Source organism: Clupea harengus, chromosome 24, assembly GCF_900700415.2.
Source record: "Clupea harengus chromosome 24, Ch_v2.0.2, whole genome shotgun sequence".
In the NCBI taxonomy this organism is placed as follows: Eukaryota; Metazoa; Chordata; class Actinopteri; order Clupeiformes; family Clupeidae; genus Clupea; species Clupea harengus.
This window is the reverse complement of record NC_045175.1, coordinates 9691172-9712748: the sequence shown is the minus strand read 5'-3', so window position 1 is coordinate 9712748 and position 21577 is coordinate 9691172. Positions and strand designations below refer to the sequence as shown.

Sequence of the window (21577 nt, the reverse complement as noted above, 5' to 3'; positions counted from 1 at the left end):
TAGGGTTCTAGAGTTAAAGGTACAGTGTGCAATTCTGGTAAAAGGTGGTTGATATTTGAGCTCAACGCCCAATCGAATTCTGGCTCCTTAAGCAACGCGTTGACTGGCTGGCTGGAATCATCGTGGCTCGGCCCGAGCCAACTACGTTTGTCAACAGTCCTGGCTCAGCAAACGGTAAATGAACTGCATTTATGTAGCGCTTTTCTACTCATAGAGCATTCAAAGCATCGCAACACTCTAACACCTATCAAAAGTCACTGTAAATAAATGCTAATTTATTAACCTTTAACCAAAGCGACTTATAAAATAGATACATATTTTAATTGGTATATGTGTTCCCTGGCCACTGATCCCCATGACCTTTGTGTTGTCAGCACCTTGCACTACCTGTTGTGCTCCAAGAACACTATGTAGAATAGCTAACACTATCTACAAGAACAAAATGTAGAGGTATGATTAGTATATACAACATTAGAACACATCTGACTTGTCAAATGTCACTAATGCAGGACCACTGAGATTTTATATTAATTTATTTGTATTCATAAGTGCAAATGCATCAATCAAGTCCACACAAAACACACCTCACCATCAGTGCATCACATGGGGTTTCCCTGAATAAGAGGCAACACCAACTCTTCAGCCAGTTCTTGCAACGATCCGCCGAAAGCGTTCTCAACGGAACCGCCCTTCGTCATCACACACCCGTGCGTCCTGAAATCCCGCGTTGTCGTGAACCTCATCCCACACTGCGAGCACCGGCGGTTTTCCACCACCACCACGGTGTGCGCCTGCTTCAGGTGTTTCTTCAGACTTGCCGGGTATCCAAAGCGATTCCCGCAGATGGCGCAGTGATAAGGTTTCTCCCCGGTGTGCACTCGCTGGTGCTTCTTGAGCAAGTCCCGACGGACGAAGGCCCGCCCGCACGATCCACAGACGTGAGGCCGTTCGCCCGTGTGCCGCAGCTCGTGGCTACGCAGCACCGACGACTGGGCAAAGCTTTTTCCGCACCGCACGCACTTGAACGGTCTCTCTCCGGTGTGCGTGCGCTGGTGGACGGCAAGAGACTGCGGCCCGCTGAACGTTTTACCGCAGTACTGGCACAGACACCGCTTCTCCCCTGTGTGTCTCCTGTGATGCGCCCGGAGGCTAGATTGTCCACTAAAGCTTTTGTCACAGTGTGAGCACTGATGAGGCTTTTCCCCTGCAGGGGGCCTCCGGTGGTCCTCGAGGACACACAAGCTACCCTGCAAGTTCTTCGAAGTCTGATCCACATGGGTAGTCAAATGATGTTTGAGCGACGAAACCCACGAAAAAGACTTTGGACACTGAGTGCAAGCGTACGGTCTCTCCCCGGTATGAACTCGGTTGTGTTTTTTGAGAAGGTCCTGTCGAGCGAAAGCTTTCCCACACACAGTGCAGACGTTAAGCAGCTCCCCAGTGTGCTGATACCTGTGCCTCGTCAGGTTGGACACCTGAGTGAAGGACACGCCACACTGCGTGCAGCGGTATGGTCTCTCTCCGCTGTGCACTCTCTGGTGCTTCCTAAAGTTCGACCTGAGAGAGAAGTGCTTGTCACACTGCGAGCACTGGTAAGGCTTCTCAGTGGTGTGTGTTCTCTTGTGATGGTGAAGATCGGTTGCCCTGGGAAACAGCTTCCCACACGAGCTCCTCACTCCCTCTTTAGGTGCAGAGGCGTCATCTCCATTCTGACGGATCTGGGAGCCATCACCTGGAAAAGGCAAATTATAAATCAATGACCTGCATTTTTTTACCTAAATTACCGATTTAACTCATTGCTGAGCTATGCGCTGTTGCTAACTGTATGTTTCATTGTTGACTTGTATGTTTTTATTGATCTTATGTGATCAAAGGTGACCTTGAGTGCCATGAAAGGCACCATTAAATAAAAGTTTGTATTATTATCATGATGATGATGATGATAATAAATTATTATTATTATTATTATTATTATTATCGTTATTATTAGTTATGGTGGCCCTCACCTCCATCTTCTTTAACGATCAAAACTCCATGTGGTCCCAGTCTGTCACGGCAGTCCACCAGCCTCACATGTAACCCCCTCAGTGAGGCGACTTCTGATGACTCGTCTCTGCCATTCCTGCCCAAACCTGACGAATCAACGCCATTGGGCTCTGAAGCACAGGAAAGGGGCCGGGTAGGTGGGTCCACACACTTCTGCAAAACATCATATTGACAATGTCAATCTACATTAACATTTACTCATTTAGCACATTTATTCAACAGATAAAGTAACAGTAACACGATTCATTTTTCGCGAAAGGGTGTTGATATTTGACCTCGACAGCCAATTAAATTGCACCTTTCCCTTCTGCACTCCAGAAGCACTGTGTTGATTGGCTGGGATTGTTTATGGCTTGGTCCGAGCCACTATGTTTGTTTCCCACGCACAGAGCCAGAACTGTGTACGAACATTTCTGTTGTTGTTTTTTTTTGTTGGTGCAAACACTGAACGAACAACATGAGCAGCAAAGTGCTGAATTTGACAAAAAGGTGAATGGGATTAGAATCACGGGACCTCACTTTTAAAGTGTTTTTTTTTTCTTTTTCTTTTTTTTGTAAGGATGTATATTTTATCAGTGTGTGAGCTCCCTGGGTATTGCACCTATGGCCTTGATATTGTTAGCCAGTCAAACTCCAGAAACACAAGGTTTTTTAAATATTTATATCCCTGTTACTAGGCTGAGTATGTTCATTTGTTTGCTTCCTTGCTTGTTTGTTTGTGGTGTTTGTTTGTCATGAGTTGGAGGCACACTGTTTAGTTCACTGCCCTTGACCTACCAGACTGTTGTCCTTATGTTTGCTCTGAAGCTTCTCGTCACCATGGCTACTCGGTGCAGGCTCAGGTTCCACTTCCTCTTCCTGTAAATTCAATAGCAATGTTATTCCAATATTATACCAGCTGTGTAAAATAGAGTATTACCTGCAAAAAAAAAAAATGCATGGATATTGTATAAGTAGTCCAAAAAGCTTTTGAACAAATATTTACAATAAGTAGCCCAACTCCTGAAAATAACTACATAATTTGCATTGAACGCCATGGTTGTACATGGTTCCAAAGAATTGTTGCTTAAGAGCTGCCAATTGCATCTGCTAAGTCAGAGGTGTATTATACAGGGAGAAACATTCAGATCTAGCCTGTCACACAGGCATCTAATTCAGCTTGCGTTTCTGTTTGAAGTGAGTTTTGGATATTTATAATAAAGCATGCAAGATACTTATAACAGCCTACTTTGTCAGTATGAGTGATGGCTTCCAAAGTTACTTCTAACTTCAATGAGGGGGCCCAATCTGGATTTGCTTGATCATAGAGTTGAGATGGTTCACCTGACAACACATGGAATAACTGTCATTATGAGCAACCCCCGTTTCTAAATATACAAAGAACCCTTCAGCAGATAACAGAATTCACTTTTACTTCTGTTTCATGGACGCACAAAACAGAGTTAATTCTACTGGAAAAGACTACTTAGGCTACTAACTTAGCTAAATACCACAGGTAAGAAAAAGATAGGAACTTATTAACAGACTGAGTGCAATGCAGAGTAACTATTATACACAAAGTGTATACGACACTGAAATCAATATTTGTAAGAATTGTAAAATTAAAGTTCACTTTTCTCTAAATTCACACCATTAACCAACTGTGGGCTAGTGTGAGTTTTTCAAAGTATGTATACTAAAGGACAGGCTATTAATAGGCCTACCCTAAAGTATTAGATTTAGTTAAGTAGATATATAACGTTACAGATTGAATGGACACGAGAATATACAGGTTGGAGTTCTTCTTATGACTTATTAATGGTTGTCATTATCCAGCGAAATTGACTGGCTGCATCTTCAGCACATCTTGCAATCGAACAGCAACTCTTCATTAGAATCACTGTACTGAGTATCACACCTAGCCTGTAAAAACAAACGAACCACACCAAAGCAGGGACGTCGGTAACCGTCGGAGACGGACCCTGGCTTCATGAAGTCCTTACCTTTTGCAAAGTGTAGAGAGCAGACTCTATGAGCAGCCGTGGGTTGGAAGTTTGCTCGGTTTATCCTCGCTATCCATGTAGCCCTTCTCCTGTCACTAAGTTTTCTTGTCAGGCTTCCCTCATTTGTCCGTACCGCTGGTATTCTGAAATAACGTAACTGAGGACATCTGTCTGATCGTTTACGGCAACAAGGCACGACACAAGTGGTCACCATTCTAAGATAAGTGAAATAATATCTCTGGTTGTATCGGTGATAACAGGTATCAGCACCATCGACCTGATTCCTCATTAGAGAGAGTGAATGCGGATTTCTTCCTTGCACTTCCTTATGACGCGTTTTCGCCACCTGTTGGGAGGGAGTGCACGATCACAGAGAATGTGGTGAGAAAGGTCTTGGCTGCAGAGCCGCAGTTGTACGTAGTTGACCACGCCAGCAGTTTTAGACCAGCTTCAGGCCAGAGGCATCGAATGCATGTGCAGCAGTAGAACATTATGTTAAAGGTTCAACGATCCTGGTTAAAGGCTGTTGTTATAACGAAAATTACCACCACACACTGGATAAGCAGGACACAGAGACACAGAAAAAAACTGATCCAAACACAGCTGGACAGTGCTAAGGGGTGAAATCAGACTTTTGGGGCTCCTGTAGTGAATACATCAGCACAGGCCCCTCCACAGGCACTGGGGCTGAGCCCTCCATCCGTTTTAACATCCGCCCCACTGCCACCACAGCAGCCATCACAGCAGCACCGGCAGGAAGCGTTCGCCCCCTAACTAGCCTATGGGCCCCCACCTCCTGTATATGAGTGGGAAGTGCTTGTCACACTGCGAGCACTGGTAAGGCATTTCACTCCTGCCGTTTACCCAGGGTTTTCTGAGCTCCAGAGACCAGCCCCACACACCCACGGTGCACCGGCTTGTCTGAGGGTGGGGAAAGGAGGGACCGCTTAGACACGGGTCTGGGGTACAGTAGGGACCGGTGCAGGACAGAAACGGGGTGGGGGGAGAGGCAGAGGCCGAGGGGGGTTTGAGCTGAATTAATTGTGGGAATTAGTCAAAAGAATAATAATAAGTAAGAAGCTTAGGAGTAACAGTACAGTGCATTTCCTGCATGCACTGTAACTCTTTGTTGTGCTCTGTGTCAAAGGGGGGACTGCCCCCAGTGTTTTGATAAACCCTGTGAACCATTGGCTTCTGGGTAGTGTAGTCCACACTGTTCTGATTAGACCTTTTCTGCCTTATTTTACTATCTGATTGTATACCTGACCAAATGTTTTATCAATCATACCATTTGTACTTTTGTATCTGTGATTTGTGGGAATCTGACCTGGGAGTTCCCCAGTGGCTATGTAATCACTGTTTGTGAGCTCATCCAGTGTCCTAGTGAGACAATAAACTATGTAATAGGAAGCATTAGCACTTAGCATATGGTTGAATGAACATAATTAAAATGAGGATAAATGTTGGCTTTGCTGCATAGTGAGTTAATTGTGCTCATATCGCTGTATAGTCTATTGATAGTGTGCAACTCACCAGTGAAATAAAATAGTTCCGTGGGGATTGTGGGGGTATTTTGTAGTAATTTGTTATCTGGTTAACATGCAGCAACTCAGTGTGAAAGCAGGAGCTGCCACTCTTGGACTGGCCGAGGTGATTTAAAGGCACCTACTCCTCGTATAATGTGATTAAACGAGGAGTAGGTGCCTTTAAGAGGGCCTGCACCGCAGACAGACACTGAGATGCTTCATGAACCAGCTCCATTGCTGGATGGGAAGACGGCAGTAAACTTCAGATCTACACATCCAGGCTCCTGACCTTTGTTTAGGAGTTGCAAAAATTCTACTTTTAAAAACAAACAAAAAAAGTAATAAAATGGGGGATATATTACTTAAAATAAGCTAAATGATCTGCCAACAGAACAGGAAAATTTGAAATTTGAAAAAATCTTAAAACTAGTGTGGCCAGACTAAAAACAAGTTAATTTATCTTGAGTTTGACTTTGACAAAGCAGTTTTGTACTTGTCAGTGGTGATCAAACTAGTTTCAAGCATCAACTTGCACAGAACCAGTAATACAATCTCAGTAACAAGTTATAATACCTAATTAAGATAATTAAGGAGTTAAATGATTGAAGCAAGTGAAATAACATAATTCCATGCCTGGAAAGAAGAAATATCTTATCAGACAAAAAAACAAGCATATATTGCCTTGATTTGAGATATTTCATCTTATTAAGATTACATTTTTTGTCACACATCAGAGGTGTTTGTGTGTGCAATTCTCCAGGAAATAATCTGGGAAGGGCAGGACTTCCTTCCTGTTTCTTGTAACCAACCCAGTTTATCGCCAGGCATTCTGATTGCGAGTCTCGACCTCTGAACACACATATGGAATTTTACCTTCAGGGTCTTCTCTGGAAAACTCATGTGTCCAGTGGGCTTTTTATGAGTCAAGTAAGAAAGCTTTATTTCACTTGAAAAAATTAAGAACGTCTATTGTTTTTATGATATTTATTTTGGACAGTGCAATGTATATATCTCCAGGAAATGATCAGGGGGAAACATCCTTCAGCAAGTTTCAGAATCAGAATCAGAATCAGAATTGTATTTATTGCCAAGTAGGTTTACACCTACCTAATGTGTTAATGTAACACAGACTTGAGGCGTGGGGGGCGGGATAAGAGTCCAAGTTTCCATTTTGGTTTAGTCAGTTTTACCAGGCTGTCCCTGGCAACCCACACAGTTCTTGCCACTAGGCATTCTGATTGTCTCGACCTCTGAACACAAGATGGATTTCTTCCTTTGGGGACTTCTCTGGGTCACTGTTCTGTGTCCAGTGGATTATTATGTGTCAAGTAAGAAAGCTTCATTCCTCTTGAAAAAATGTAAGAGAACACTTATTGTTCTCTCTTTCTCAGTTTGCTGGTGTGCAGGAAGATCTGTGTTTCACTTCACGAAGCGCAGAACACAAGAAGTGTGTGTGGGTGTATGTGTGCTAACACAGATTAAAGCAGAGCTTTCCATTAACTTACTTGAAATTCTTCAATGATTACATCCAGTTCCTGCCTACAAGCCTCTCTTAAAATGCTCCTTTGTAATTTTATCTTACGATTATCATTAGGCAACTGTGTTCACTGTAGGCCCAATTGCAAAAGGTTACTTTGGTGAATTTATTTAGAAATAGGCTATTTATGACACAGTCTCATTGAGCTAGCTTGATGAGATGTTGCTGATGAATGTTACAATCATTTCATTAATTTGACCAAAACATTTATCTTGCATGGGTTGTGTTAAGTGGATATGGCGCAGGTGCCTGTTATAGGTGCCAGGACCGTTAGTTATTCTTGAATACTTTTGAGAGTTCCGTTTAAAAGTTGCCAAGCACAAGTTAGACTGAAGTTAGCCCGAAGTTAGGCTATCTATTAGTCCCACAAGTTTGATGTGTATGTCAATAATGTCACTGCAGATGAGATAGAATCAGGTTCAGAAATTAAATCATTTTTTCAATAATTATAATTTTTTTGTCCAACTCGGCTGACCTCACTCCTTACTCGCCCTTTCAAGTTGTGCTATTTAAAAACATGAATGGTTACCTAAACAACTCGAAAGGACTGACACTTTCTAAACTTGAATTTCCCACCTCGGACAGGAGAGTCAGGTGTAGAGCTCATACTTAAAGGAACCTGCTGAGATGGTTCATGAACTATTTGGTTCTGCCAGACGTAGCTGCACCCTTACATGCTCACTGTTCTCCTCTTTTTCTGGGGTGCAGGTCAGGCCTGCGCTGGGAAGGAGCCAGTCATTGATCCCCCCAGTCTGGTGGTGAAGTACGGAGGTCTGGCCACAGCAAACTGTAGCGCTCAATCCGAAGCACTAATAATAGGCTGGGAGACAACAGTGGGCGCTATAACGGAATACGACACACAGCAGCTGGTGTGGAGTGTGCCCAGCGTCACTGAATGGGCACTGGGGCGTGGCATAAAGTGCTTCACCACTTCTGATGAGGACGGGCAATGCGAGACCGATCTACCCATCACCATCTACAGTAAGTTAATCTGTTGTGCGCTGCCATAGAGTCCTGTATGCTGTCTATTTTATTAAGCTGTCTTACAGTATACACAAATGTAAAATGTATCCATATTAGGTGTGTGTGTTATTGTGTGTGTATTGTGTTATAGTTCACTTTTAGCTAACTTGTTCTGTGTCTGTGTGTGTGTCTGTGTGTCTGTGTGTCTGTGTGTGTGTGTGTGTGTGTGTGTGTGTGTGTGTGTGTGTGTGTGTGTCTGTATGTGTGTACCTCTACAGAAATTCCAGAGAATATGATCCTTAGCTTATTAGACCACACTGGTGCACTACTTGAAGGACAGCAGTACTGGCTGGAGTGTGTTGTTCAGAGCGTTGCTCCTGCTAACCACCTCATTGTCATCTGGTCCAGAGGGGACACTGAGCTGAAACGCTCAGGCTTCCCTCAGTTCTCTATTGAGGGCGATCAATCTAAGGACGTCACTGTGAGAACTAAGCTGAGTCTTACAGCTTCCAGAGAGGACCATGAAGCCTCCTACCACTGTGAAGCCAAACTGGATCTGAACACAGCTGAGCCCATTCCTGAGACCAGATCTAGTATCCAGCTGGAAGCTGTATTTTGTAAGTCTTTCAAAATATAAATGCATACATTTAGAATATAACAGACATTCATTACAAACGGCGCTATTTACAATTGTCATTCTTATCATGTCTCCTCCCATCCCTTGGAAGACAAACCCAGGGTGCTTCAAACTAGTGGGAATGTGACCATCTTCGCTGGCAACAAACTGGAGTTGATGTGCGTGGCTGATGCCAACCCCAGGCCCTCATATCAATGGAGACACAAGGGTGTGGTGTTACCGAATAAGAACAACAACACACTCCTGATTGACTCTGCCACTGCAGACAACGCGGGTGTTTATGAGTGCGTCATCAGCAACACTCAAGGACAGGCCTCTGCTGTGATGAGCATCGAGGTGAAGGGTGAGTTGGATGCTGAGACCTCCTTCACATGTTTCATTACAGCATTCCTTTTTAGGTTTCAGTGCACCAAGGCTGAGCGACTCATCTGTTTCTAACCCCTCTAACCTCCTCTAACTGAATAAATGTTCGTCTCTGTCTTAAAATGTACATATGTTCAACAGCTAGTGTGACCACTGTCACATGACACGTGTCAATAATCATTAATACTCACGCAGTGTCCTATGTCTCTCTCTCTGTTTCTCTCTCCATCTCTCCTTCTCTGTCCCTCTCACTCTCTCTCAATCCCTCTCTTTATCTCTCTGTCCCTCTCCCCCTCTTTCACTTCCTCTCTCTCTCTCTGTCCCTCTCCCTCTCTCTCTCACTACCTCTCTCTCTGTCCTTCTCCCACTGTCCTTCTCCCTCATTCTCACTCCCTCTCTCTCTGTCCCTCTCCTTCTCTCTGTCCCACTCCCTCTTTCTCTCTCTCTGTCCCTCTCTCTCTCTGTCCCTCTCCTTCCCCCTCTCTCTCTCTCTGTCCCTCTTTCTCCCTCTCTCTCACTCCCTCTCCCTCTTTCTCTGTCCCTCTTTCTCTCTCTGTCCCTCTCTCTCTCTCTGTCCCTCTCCCTCTTTCTCTCTCTCACTCCCTTTCTCTCTCTCTATCCCTCTCCCTCTTTCACATTCCCACTCTTACTCTCTGTCCCTCTCCCTCTCTCTCTCTGTCTCTCTGTCCCTCTGTCTCTCTCTGTCCCTCTCCCTCCAAAAATCAATTTTTTTTTTACAAATAACTTACTGTATGCCTCTTGTATTGTTGTCATGCATATAAGGATAACGGGGTGTGTGTGTGAGAGAGAATGTGGGGGTGCATGTGAGTATGTATTTGTATTCATGTGAGAGAGAGATAATATGAAGATGCTTAGCCTCTGTGATAGATAGAGAAGTGTTTGTGTGATTGTGTAATATATCTGCAGGAAATGATCTGGGCAAGACTTCCTTTTAGCAAGTTTCCGTTTCCGTTTTGTAAGTTTTACCTAAACTGTCTAGTTCATTCTGATTGCAAGTCTCGACCTCTGAACACACAGATGGAATTATTCCTTCTGAAGCTTTTCTGGATAACTGTTCTGTGTCCAGTGGACTATTATGTGTCAAGTAAGAAAGCTTTTATTTCACTTGAAAACATTGAGGGAGAACGCCCTTTATTCTCTCTTTCTCAGCTTGCTGGTGTGCAGGAGGATCTGTGTTTAATTTCTTGAAGCGTAAAACACAGGAAGTGTGTTACATGAAATTGTTCAATGATTACATCCAGCTACTGCCTACTATGGAGGACCAAACCTGCCATATTTACAAATGAATGAATGAATAAATAAATGTCCACATCCATGCATTTAGACAGAAATAAATGAATACATGTATTAATTAATGCACAATTGTCAATCAATAGTTACTTATAATTTACATTTATGTATGTATTTATTTCTGTATTTATTTATTTATTCATTCATTCATTTATGTCTGTATTCATTCATTTATTTCTGTATTCATTTATTTATTTATTTATTCATTCATTCATTCATTCATTTATTTATTTATTCATTCATTCCTGTATTTCTTCATCTCAATATGTTAATGAGATGTGTCAATCAAAAATAGGTAGGCGGTATTTGACACACCATTGGCTAATCGTTTTCAACGCGTTGTATTCGATTAGGTTAGCCTTACCTTGCTGTCATGGAAAAAGGGCAATTGCCAGAGGCTTGGCCAGGCTGGCCGATCTCGTTGAAAATGAAAATGTATATCCAATCATACCGTAGCAACCACTACTGATAGAAGAAGGTCCGACAACTTTGAGGTCTGAGCAGCATGGTGAAACAGTGTGCCTACGGGACTTGTAGATCTGACACAAGGTACCCTGCGAGATTAGAGGGACACGTCGTTTTTGTCTCGCATTTCCAAAAGCCCAAAACACAGGAGGAAAGGTGCCAGCTGTGGATTAAACAGTGTGGGAGACCCCACTCCCAACTCAATATATCGCAAAATACACATATGTCTGCTCCAAAATAAATTAAGCTGCTTGCAGTTAGCTAGCTATCTATCTGGCGAACTGCGCTATCGCTAGGTATGATGACTAACTATCTAGTTGAGAGAACATCCCCAAACAGTTATGGTTCATGGCAACTAGTATTATTACCATCAGAAGTACATAACTAGTCTCTCCAACAAATGTGTTAATGTTAAAATCAAAATGTTAATGTTACCGTCAAAATGCTAATGTTACAGTCTGTAAATTTGCGCATTGAGCTATCCTAGCTAGCGATAGCAAACGCCAGCTAGTTGCCAGGAGCTTGACATACTGTATCAATGTTGAACAAAACGTCCCAAAAGGCCATTATGAACTTTTTTTATTTAAATCTTTGTAGCATTTTGTGAATGGGCAACCTACTCCTGAGTATCCCAAGGTATGCATAAGGCACAACCTGAGAGCAATAACCTGGCGATCTGTTACAAAGCCATAGCATTACATCAGGATCATCATTTTACAAGCAAGTTATCGCTATAGTGACTGTGAATTACTTTCAGCAACACGCACACACATCCCTATCTTGCTCCACACTGCTACGTTACTGTACTGTTCTCTAGATTGTCACCAACCTAGCTAGCTAGATAGCTAGATACCTCTCCACAGTCTCTCGCCCTAGACTGAATAAATAACAATAATAAAGAATCTTTATAGGTTATTAGCTACCTTGAAATATTTTATGCAGATTTTACGGGAAAATGCGGAAGTGCTTGCACTAGTTAGCTAGATTGAATCTAAGGCTCTGGATTGATCGCAAAATGTCTGAACGTCAGTTTCCATGCCTACTGGCCTTCTCTCATTATCATATTGGGAACAATGAATGAATGAATGAATAAATAAATAAATGCACGAATGAATGAATGAATAAATAAATAAATAAATAAATAAATAAATAAATGAATGAATGAATGAATGAATAAATAAATAAATAAATAAATGAATGAATACAGAAATAAATACATACATAAATGTAAATTATAAGTAACTATTGATTGACAATTGTGCGTTAATTAATACATTTATTCATTTATTTCTGTCTAAATGCATGGAAGTGGACATTTATTTATTCATTCATTCATTTGTAAATATGGCAGGTTTGGTCCTCCATACTGCCTACAACTTCAAGACTATCTTGTAATGGTCCTTTGTAATTTTATTTTACAATTATCTTTAGGCTACTGTTTCGGCTGTAGGCCCAGTTCCAAAAGGTTACTTTGGTGAATTTATTTAGAAATAGCCTTACGTCTATTCATGACACAGTCTCATTGAGCTAGCTTGATGAGACGTTGCTGATGAATGTTACAATAATTTCATTAATTTGGCCAAAACATTTATCTTGCATGGGTTGGGTTAAGTGGATGTGGCACAGGTGCATGTTATAGGTGCCAGGACCGTTAGTTATTCTTGAATACTTTTGACAAGTTCCGTTTAAAAACTTCCGTTAAAAAGTTGGATCATGTGCCAAGCACAAGTTAGACTGCGTTGCACAAGTTTGATGTGTGTGTCAATGAGGTCACTGCAGATGAGATAGAATCAGGTTCAGAAATGAAAATCATTTAATTATTTTTTTGTCCAAATCAGCTGACATCACTCCTTACTCGCCCTTTCAGGTTGTGCTGTTTAGATGTGACGGGGCACCTGTGTGACCCGCCACTGCAGCCTGTATGCTGCTGCCTTTAGTGGACTGGGTGCAGGTGTTTTGCGTGTGTGTTGCATGTTTGATGTTCGTGTCTTTGTACAGTTTATATGTTCGTTATCCACACCACTTTGTTTAGAATAACCACACCATTCAATGTTTTGTCTTATAAATGTTCCGTTTATTTAGTTTAAAATCATACATCTCAGTCATATTTCATAACGTTTGTCTTGCCGTTGTTTAGTGTTTCGTCTTGCGTGCGTTTGTTTGTTTATAGAATGTTTCACTCGTGTGGGAGTTTTAAAAGGTGATATAACTTCCGGGTTACCCCGAGTTATCTTAATCGTTTTGGGGTGATTTATTATATATCGGTTATGCCGTCACCAAGCCATTGTTACTACCATGGAGTAGTCAATTTTCCCAGCTATGTGGGTCCTTGTTTAAATATGGCTGCTGTTAGCCAAAGGTGTTGGTGCCTGCCGATGACACACCTGCAGGTAATAATTGGCATGAGCCAATTGCAGGCTAGTGCCTAGGCTATTTAAACTTGCCTTGTCTTTGCTTCGAGAAAGTTGCCGTGTTAATATGACGAAAGTCTTACGAGCTCTCTCATGGACTAGTTAATGTGGTCCTTTTAATTGACTAGTCGACTACTTATTGTGCATATTTGTGTGTAACTATTATGTGAATTGTTTTTCCTTATTGAAAAGTGATATTATTTATTTACTGCCTTTGGCCTTATTTGGGTGAAATAAAAACCTATCTTTTCAACATCTTGAACCTCCTGAGTCCTCCATTGAGACAACATCTTGCTCTAAATGCACAAGCTATCCCGACCTTTAACATTAGAAAACATGAATGGTTTACTAAAATAACCGGAAATGACTTGACACATTCTGAACTTGAATTTAACACCTCAGACAAGAGAGTCAGGTGTAGAGCTCATACTTAAAGGAACCTGCTGAGATGGTTCATGAACTGTTTGGTTCTGCCAGACTTAGCTGCACGCCTACATGCTCACTGCTCACTGCTCACTGTTCTCCTCTTTTTCTGGGGTGCAGGTCAGGACTGCGCTGGGAAGGAGCCAGTCATTTATCCCCCCAGTCTGGTGGTGAAGTACGGAGAACCGGCCACAGCAAAATGTAGCGCTCAATCCAACGCCACAATAATAGGCTGGGAGGCAACAGTGGGAGCTAAAACGGAAAACGACATACAGCAGCTGGTGTGGAGTGTGCCCAGCGTCACTGAATGGGCACTGGGGCGTGGCATAGAGTGCTTCACCAGTTCTGAGAAGCACGGGCAATGCCTGACCCATCTACCCATCACCATATACAGTAAGTGAATCTGTTGGGCCCTGCCATAGAGTCCTGTAAGCTGTCTATCTTATTAAGCTGTCTATGATGTTGTTATTGTACGAATATATCGTTTGAGCGTAGTTTCTTTGCTTCACTACCTTAGAACAGAAGATGGAATATAATTTGTGAAGTTCTAGACCTACCAACTCACTAGTACAATGTAATTAGAACCCACAATGGGATAGCTTAGGTTGAGATGAAATGAATGACCCATGCTGCTTTTAAGCAAAAATATACACAAATGTAAAATGTGTGTGTGTGTGTTTTTCTACAAAAAGTCCTGACAATATGACCATTCAACATACGGTATACATGTGTTGTGTTTACATTGTGTGTTATTGTGTGTGTATTGTGTTATAGTTCACTACTTTTAGCTAACTTATGTGTATGGACTGTACATTGGGTGTGAATTCTATCCCTTATGTACAACAATAATAATGGCATCGTTATTGTCAGTTGTCATTTTTAACATCAATGTTATTTTTGTCTCTCTACCTATCTATCTCATCTGTTTTGTGTGTGTGTGTGTGTGTGTGTGTGTGCGCCTCTACAGAAATTCCAGAGAATGTGACCCTTGGGGTATTAAACCACACTGGTCCACTACTTGAGGGACAGCAGTACTGGCTGGAGTGTGTTGTTCAGAGCGTTGCTCCAGCTAAGAACCTCACTATCATCTGGTTCAGAGGGGACACTGAGCTGAAACGCTCAGGCTTCCCTCAGTTCTCTATTGAGGGCGATCTATCTAAGGACGTCACTGTGAGAACTAAGCTGAGTCTTACAGCTTCCAGAGAGGACCATGAAGCCTTCTACCACTGTGCAGCCAAACTGGATCTGAACACAGCTGAGTTCATCCCTGAGACTAATTCTAGTATCCAGCTGGAAGTATATTGTAGGTTTTTCAAAATATAAATGCATACATTTAATTTTTTAAAGAACATAACAGAGATTCTTTACAAACTGAGCTAGTTCTGGTAGAAGATTTTTTGTATTATTATATATATATATATATATATATGTGTATATATATATATAATGTTACCTTGCTGCTATTACACCTGAATTTCCCTAGGGGGATAAATAAAAGTTGATATTATTTTATCTTATCTTATATACATATAGTGTTGTAGCTCCCCCTTGTGTAAATTTGTCATTCTTATCATGTCTATCTCTTGGAAGACAAACCCAGGGTGCTTCAAACCAGTGGGAATGTGACCATCGACGCTGGCACCAAACTGGAGTTGATGTGCGTGGCTGATGCCAACCCCAGGCCCTCATATCAATGGAGACACAAGGGTGTGGTGTTACCGAATAAGGATAACAACACACTCCTGATTGACTCTGCCACTGCAGACAACGCGGGTGTTTATGAGTGCGTCATCAGCAACACTCAAGGACAGGCATCTGCTGTGATGAGCATCGAGGTGAAGGGTGAGTTGGATGCTGAGACCTCCTTCACATGTTTCATTACTGCATTCCTTTTTAGGTTTCAGTGCACCAAGGCTGAACGACTCATCTGTTTCTAACCCCTTTACCACCTCTAACAAAGAATAAAATGGCTACAAATGGCTTATTATGCCTTTGTGTGCACTGAATACATTTTCATCTCTGTCTTAAAATGTACATATGTTAAACAGCTAGTTTGATCACTGTCACATGACACGTATCAATACTCAATAACACTCGTGCTATGTCCTAATCTCTGTCTCTCTCTTTTTTCTCTCTCTCCCTCCCTCTCTCCCCTTCTCTCCCTCTCTCTCTCTCTCTCTCTCTCCCTCTCTCTCTGTCCCACTCCCTCTGTCCCAATCCCTATTTCTCTCTCTCAGGCAACCAGGTGGCACTAATAGCCGGTATAGGGGTTCCAGTGCTGGCCCTGGTAGTAACCTTTGGGGTCCTGGTCTGGTGGTGGCACTTCAAAAGAGCACCTTAATGAGACATGACATCAGTAGAAGCAGCAGAAGAGCCAATCAAAGATCCCATTAGAGCCAAGAAGAGCCAATCAAAGATCCCATTAGAGCCAAGAAGAGCCAATCAAAGATCTCATTAGAGCCAATCAAAGATCCCATTAGAGCCAAGAAGAGCCAATCAAAGATCCCATTAGAGCCAAGAAGAGCCAATCAAAGATCCCATTAGACCCCAGACCCAAAATTATGACCGCATTCAGTTTAAATTAAGTGTGCATACAGGGACACATTGAGAGCTGTAATCCTGCTTTCAGCACAGCGGATGTGTGGCCCCCTAAAATGATTCATGTGTTTGTACTCAGATTTACATGCACACGTTTGCTTTATTAGTTGGAACTGTACTGTTGGAATATGTGGGGGAAATCACTGAATAGAAACTTGTCTGTGAATATTTTTTTGTATAGTACATTCTGCTATACCATAATAGTTTATTGGATATTTTTTTTAAGCTGTGAACATATTATATTTGACATGGTGATAAACATATTAAACAATGACAAACGGAAAATTGACTTGATATCTTTTATTTGCATCCATCATTACTGCTTGCCCCTATCAACAGGGGTCAAGTACAAGGTGTTGCCATTGTACGTTTTAGTCTCATTACGAAGTAATGCCTCTAATAATGCCAGAGTCTAAGGTAAAATGTAAAGCATTTCTTCTTCTAGGGGATGATCCAAAAAAGACCCTTCAACTGTCCTCTAAACTCTACTGCCATCTACAGGCCAAATTTGTATTTATAATTTTGTTGTATGGTGATTGATTTATACAAGACCTCAATATTTGTCAAAGGAAGCATAAAAGAATGGTATACAATATAAAACATTCTGCATATTACATATTTAGTTATTACAGATACGGCACAATTATCAGAAACTCTGTGTCTGGAGCTCAGCTCCTCCTGCCCGTTTAAATGTAGGCTACTTGATAATCTTACTCCATTGGCTTACACCTCATAATGAGTAGGCTAGCCTTACATGCTGCGTGACAAATACTTAGTTAAGGTTAGGGATACATCCTGTAGGCTTACAGTGGAGGTCTTGTCAAAGTCCTTATAGACATCCCTTATAGTGTCTCTGGTCTTGTCTACATCTATACTGGTGCAAGGCACAGACATGGTTGGGTTTAGGTGTTAGAGCTTGATACAAGTACCTGTATAGCTTGTATTTTGTATTAACATTGTCATTAGTCTACATGATCTATGCTGTACTTTAGGACTACTTTAAAGGAACCGGTAGGTAGCAACGAAAGGAATCAAATTAAAGTGTGAGTACAGAATTCAAAGGCCCCATGGCCTACTGCCCTTCTCATTAACTCAGCAGACACAGAATATAGCCAGACAATGTAGTTTCTGCTGATGACATTCACAGATTCCTTCCTTGATGAAAAAAATTAATAAATACAAGAGTTTTGTATTTACATGTAATGTAATGTCAGGGACATATTATGACATTTCAGTGTTCCCCATCTGATCATGGCTTCCCAAAAAAAAGGAAGCTTTCCTGACACATATTATGATTGCCAAGGAACCCTTCACATGAGGATTCTAATTACACAAATATTTGACTGACATGATGGAATTTGCTGTTGATGCCATAAGGGTTCTAATTTAAATTGCACTATATCTTCTCATGGTGCGCAACCCTTAATGCAACACAGAATCTGTGTGTGTTTGGAGGGAGGAAAGAGGAGTATATGTCCTGCCTGATAAGGCAGTGAGGGGTTTCACAGTATTTTCCCAACTATCAAACCACACCGTATTTAAAGCACATCGGTAAGGTGTTTCACAGCATTTCTCCAACTATTAATCACACCGTAAAGCACATCACAGTACTTTATGTCATTTTTAAAAACAAACCCGGGTTCTTACAGGACCAGTTTATTGAACGTCATGTCATTGACGGTTCCAACAGTTCCAAAACAGTTCCAAAAGCCAGACAAAGAGACATGGGCCCTCATTTATACAACGTTCTTTAGCGCAGATTTGATCTTAGAGTGTTCGTGCGATCAAATCCACGTCAAAGTAAATATTTATTAAAAAAAAAACATCTTTGACGTGGAAAATTACGTAGGTTCAACTTGGCGTAAGCATATTTCCTTGTGGCAATACTGTAGTACTGCAGGAATTTGGAACTCTCAGAGCGCCGACACGATGTTTCATCATCATCGTCATCACCACTGTCACCATTAGGGCTAATGGTGAATGGCCAAATTAATGTTTCGCTCATTAAAATCAATTAAACCATTTGAATAATTCACACATGAATGAAATTCACGTCTAATATGTATTCATTTGAATTCCACACGTGTAAAACATTTCGCTCAATCTATAGCCTATACAAAATCTGATCTATTTGTCTTCTTCAGTAGGAGATATGGCTGCATTGGCGTTGTTAGAGGATATTGCCAACCGGGCAATAAGGAGAGAACGGCTTTTTCGAGATCGCGCAGACTTTTTGGCACAGGATGACGTATGGCTGATAAACAGGTACCGCTTGCCAAGAACGGCTCTGTAGAGCTTTGTACCCAAAAGGGCCCTCGTCTACTGAGACGCACCAGATGCAACCAGGCCATACCCGTTAAGGTTCAGGTTTTGTCTGTTCTTGGGTTCCTGGTTACAGGAACGTTCCAACGAGAAATTGGAGACCGGTCGCGGTCGGGTATATGCCAGTCATCGTTAAGCAGAATTTTCTCCGATGTTCTTCGCAGTATTATCCGTCTATGTCCGCAATTTATTACATTTCCATACAGTGCCCAGGAACAGCGAAATGTGAAAGAGGATTTCCTTCATAAAACAGGGTTCCCAAACGTGATAGGTGCGATAGACTGTACTAATGTTGCCATAATATTAACAGGAAAAACTTCCATTCAATAAATGTCCAGCTCATTTGTGATGCTCATATGGCAATCCTGAACGCTGTTGCGCGCTGGCCAGGGTCGACGCACGACTCCTTCGTCGTGCCTAATTGCAGTGTTGGGAACCGACTAGAGGCTGGAGCAGGCAGATATAGCTGGCTTCTAGGTAAACACTTAAAAACGAACTAGGGTTGGGTACCGAGAACGATCGGGGAGAGAAGCCATGGCTTCAGGGGATAAGCTCGGTCACCTGTTGGCGTAGACATTATTAGGTTAGGCTCTTTTGCACGCTCTAAAAAGCAAGAACCAAATTGGGCTACAATTTTTTTTATTTTGAACCCTCCTATTAAGTTTGGGGTCAATTTGATTCAATGTTTACGTCTCTAAATAAATGATTGACATCATTTTTTTGTTTTGTTTTTTGTTGCGTTACCGCAACGGTAATACATTCCGAGGAGAAAATAAACACACTAGACAGCGCGGGGTACAAGCACACAGTTTATTTACACACAAACACCACTAGCAGATTTCACCGCGATCAGGACTACAACCGTGAAGATACACACATCATACATACTGTGACTGAAGAGCCTTCCAGTCAACGCGTGGCAGGCGGTGTACGGATCTGGACGGTGGCGGAGTTCTTGCCGTGCGGTCGCGTGTGGACTTCAGTCTGCAGGACGGGGGAACCACCCGAGGTAAAGTCGGGAGGGACCTTTGAACTGTGGGTGCACGGAACGTCAGACGGGAACATCTGCTAATGATTGATTATTGCGATGTGTGTATTGGTTCAGGCCGGGGTAATAAAATACCGGCGCAGAACAGGTCTTGAGAGCGATGAGTCTGAGGGAACAACCCCTCTCGACGACAACCGTACTTCTCCCATCCAGAGTGCCCCCTTGTCCAAAGTGTAAAGTTGACTCACGATGTTGGAGAGCTACTTCATCATTTTGAAGCTGAATTAGTTTGTGAATTCGTTAGGGAATTATTTATTGAGAGTTATTGTTTGGAGTTTTAGTTTCTTTTCTTTTTTTTTCTCCATTCTGGCGCGTTTGCCTGCTGCAACTGGACATTAAACCTGTGCCATTTTCTAAGAAACGTCTGAGACACTGCCTCCAATTCTTTTTACATCGCCGCGAGGCCAGCCCGGCTACAAATTACTTTTCCTAATTTAATGGGGACAACTGGGTAAACACAAACTGTTTTATGTAAAGGGCTATTTAGGTAGTCAACAAACAAACATAAAGTACCTGACACATAAACTTGGGTAAAAAAATATATATTTTTGGCGGTTTAAATTGCTGGGGTCAAATTGAACCCCAAGGATAAAAGGTGTTTGTAAATTTGAAAGTAATAGGAGGGTTAAGTGTTTATAGAAGCCAGCCGTCTCTGCCTGCTCCAGCCTAGTCGGTTCCCAACACTGCAATTACGCACGATGTCGTGCGTCGACCCTGGCCAGCGCGCAACAGCGTTCAGGATCACATGTGGAGCCCCTATGGCAACATGAGTGCCGTCTATCGCACCTATCACGTTTGGGAACCCGTTTTTATGAAGGAAATCCTCTTTCACATTTCGCTGTGCCTGGGCACTGTATGTAAATGTCCCTCTTCCTCGTAAAAAATTCTCCAGGAAATGATCAGGGCAACACTTCTTTCAGCAAGTTTCTGTTTCAGTTTTGTACGTTTCACCTGACTGTCTAGCAAGCCACGCAGTTCATTCTGATTGCAAGTCTCGATCTCTGAACACACATGGATTTTTTCCTTCTGAGACTTTTCTGGATCACTGTTCTGTGTCCAGTGGACTATTATGTGTCAAGTAAGAAAGCTTTATTTCACTTGAAAACATTGAGAGAGAACACCGTTTGTTCTCTCTTTCTCAGCTTGCTGGTGTGCAGGAGGATCTGTGTTTCATTTCTCAAAGCGTAAAGCACAGCTCCTGCCTACAAGCCTATCTTGTAATGGTCCTTTGTAATTTTATCTTACTACCATTAGGCTACTGTGTCGGGCTGTAGGCCCAATTCCAAAAGGTTACTTTTGTGAATTTATTTAGAAATAGGCCTCCATGTGTTTACGACACAGTGTCTTTGAGCTAGCTTGATGAGACGCTGCTGATGAATGTTACAATGATTTAATTAATTTGGCCAAAACATTTATCTTGCATAGGTTGGGTTAAGTGGCTATTGTTTAATTCTGCTCCTATACGCATAAAGGGACTACAAAATAACTTTATAACATCCCAACAGGGCAACGCTTTATTAACTTACATGAACTGACACGTCTCTCATATACAGTGCAACCTACGTGGGTCTCAAGTCCAACACTCACTTCAGGTGTCACATTCAAACAGGTCCGTGCGGACACAATTACTATTGTTACAGTTATGGCACAGGTGCCTATTGTATGCACAGTGGCGTAAGGTAGTTACGACGCGCCCAGTGCATGCTATTATGACTAGGGATGGGTATCGTTTGGGTTTTTTCCGATACCGGTGCAAAACCGATACTTTTAAAACGATACCGGTGCCTGAACCGATACTTTTTTTTTTAAAGCACAAGGCGACGATTGACAACATTAAAGAAAGGCTTTTTTTATTGCCAAGGCAATTTTTTTTTCTTCAAATTGAACAATATTTTAACTGTTTAAAGTATATTATAAATACATACAAAACACTTGGCTTCCAACT

The 21577-nt window shown here is 42.0% G+C and overlaps 2 protein-coding genes across 7 annotated transcripts in view; one reads left to right on the top strand and one right to left on the bottom strand.

Annotated features, from left to right (window-relative positions):
• Positions 1–515: 515 nt before the first annotated feature.
• On the bottom strand, positions 516–4340 carry LOC105895796 (zinc finger protein 2-like). The gene is made up of 5 exons (XM_012822484.3): positions 4029–4340; positions 3275–3369; positions 2824–2904; positions 2007–2199; positions 516–1732 (listed from the first exon to the last, which is right to left on the bottom strand). The coding sequence occupies exons 1-5, from the start codon at positions 4315–4317 to the stop codon at positions 600–602; spliced, it is 1791 nt and encodes a 596-aa protein (XP_012677938.2). The 5' UTR covers positions 4318–4340; the 3' UTR covers positions 516–599.
• Positions 4341–6686: 2346 nt separating this feature from the next.
• Positions 6687–21577, top strand: part of LOC105895795 (hemicentin-1) — a 72565-nt gene continuing 57674 nt past the window's right edge. For 4 of the 6 annotated variants that reach the window (XR_006151630.1, XR_004163064.2, XM_031561790.2 and 1 more), the window contains exons 1-5: positions 6705–6882; positions 7800–8072; positions 8333–8671; positions 8783–9034; positions 13785–14057. Coding sequence is in view for 3 of the 6 variants with exons in the window: in XM_031561790.2 (XP_031417650.1) it covers positions 6816–6882; positions 7800–8072; positions 8333–8671; positions 8783–9034; positions 13785–14057 (1204 nt within the window). In the remaining 3 variants the exon portion in view is untranslated. Of the gene's footprint in view, positions 6883–7799; positions 8073–8332; positions 8672–8782; positions 9035–13784; positions 14058–14631; positions 14968–21577 lie in introns of all 6 variants that reach the window. The other 2 variants (XR_006151631.1, XM_031561791.2) reach the window with 2 other exon arrangements.

Bases quoted from the DNA above. Each gene is read 5' to 3' on its own strand.
- LOC105895796 (XM_012822484.3), bottom strand. From the start codon at position 4,317: ATGAGGAATCAGGTCGATGGTGCTGATACCTGTTATCACCGATACAAC. The intron at 3,370-4,028 runs GTAAGGACTTCA...ATGTGTTGTCAG, and splicing joins CTCTCTACACTTTGCAAAAG to GTGAACCATCTCAACTCTAT. The intron at 2,905-3,274 runs GTAGGCTGTTAT...TTGAATTTACAG, and splicing joins CCATCACTCATACTGACAAA to GAAGAGGAAGTGGAACCTGA.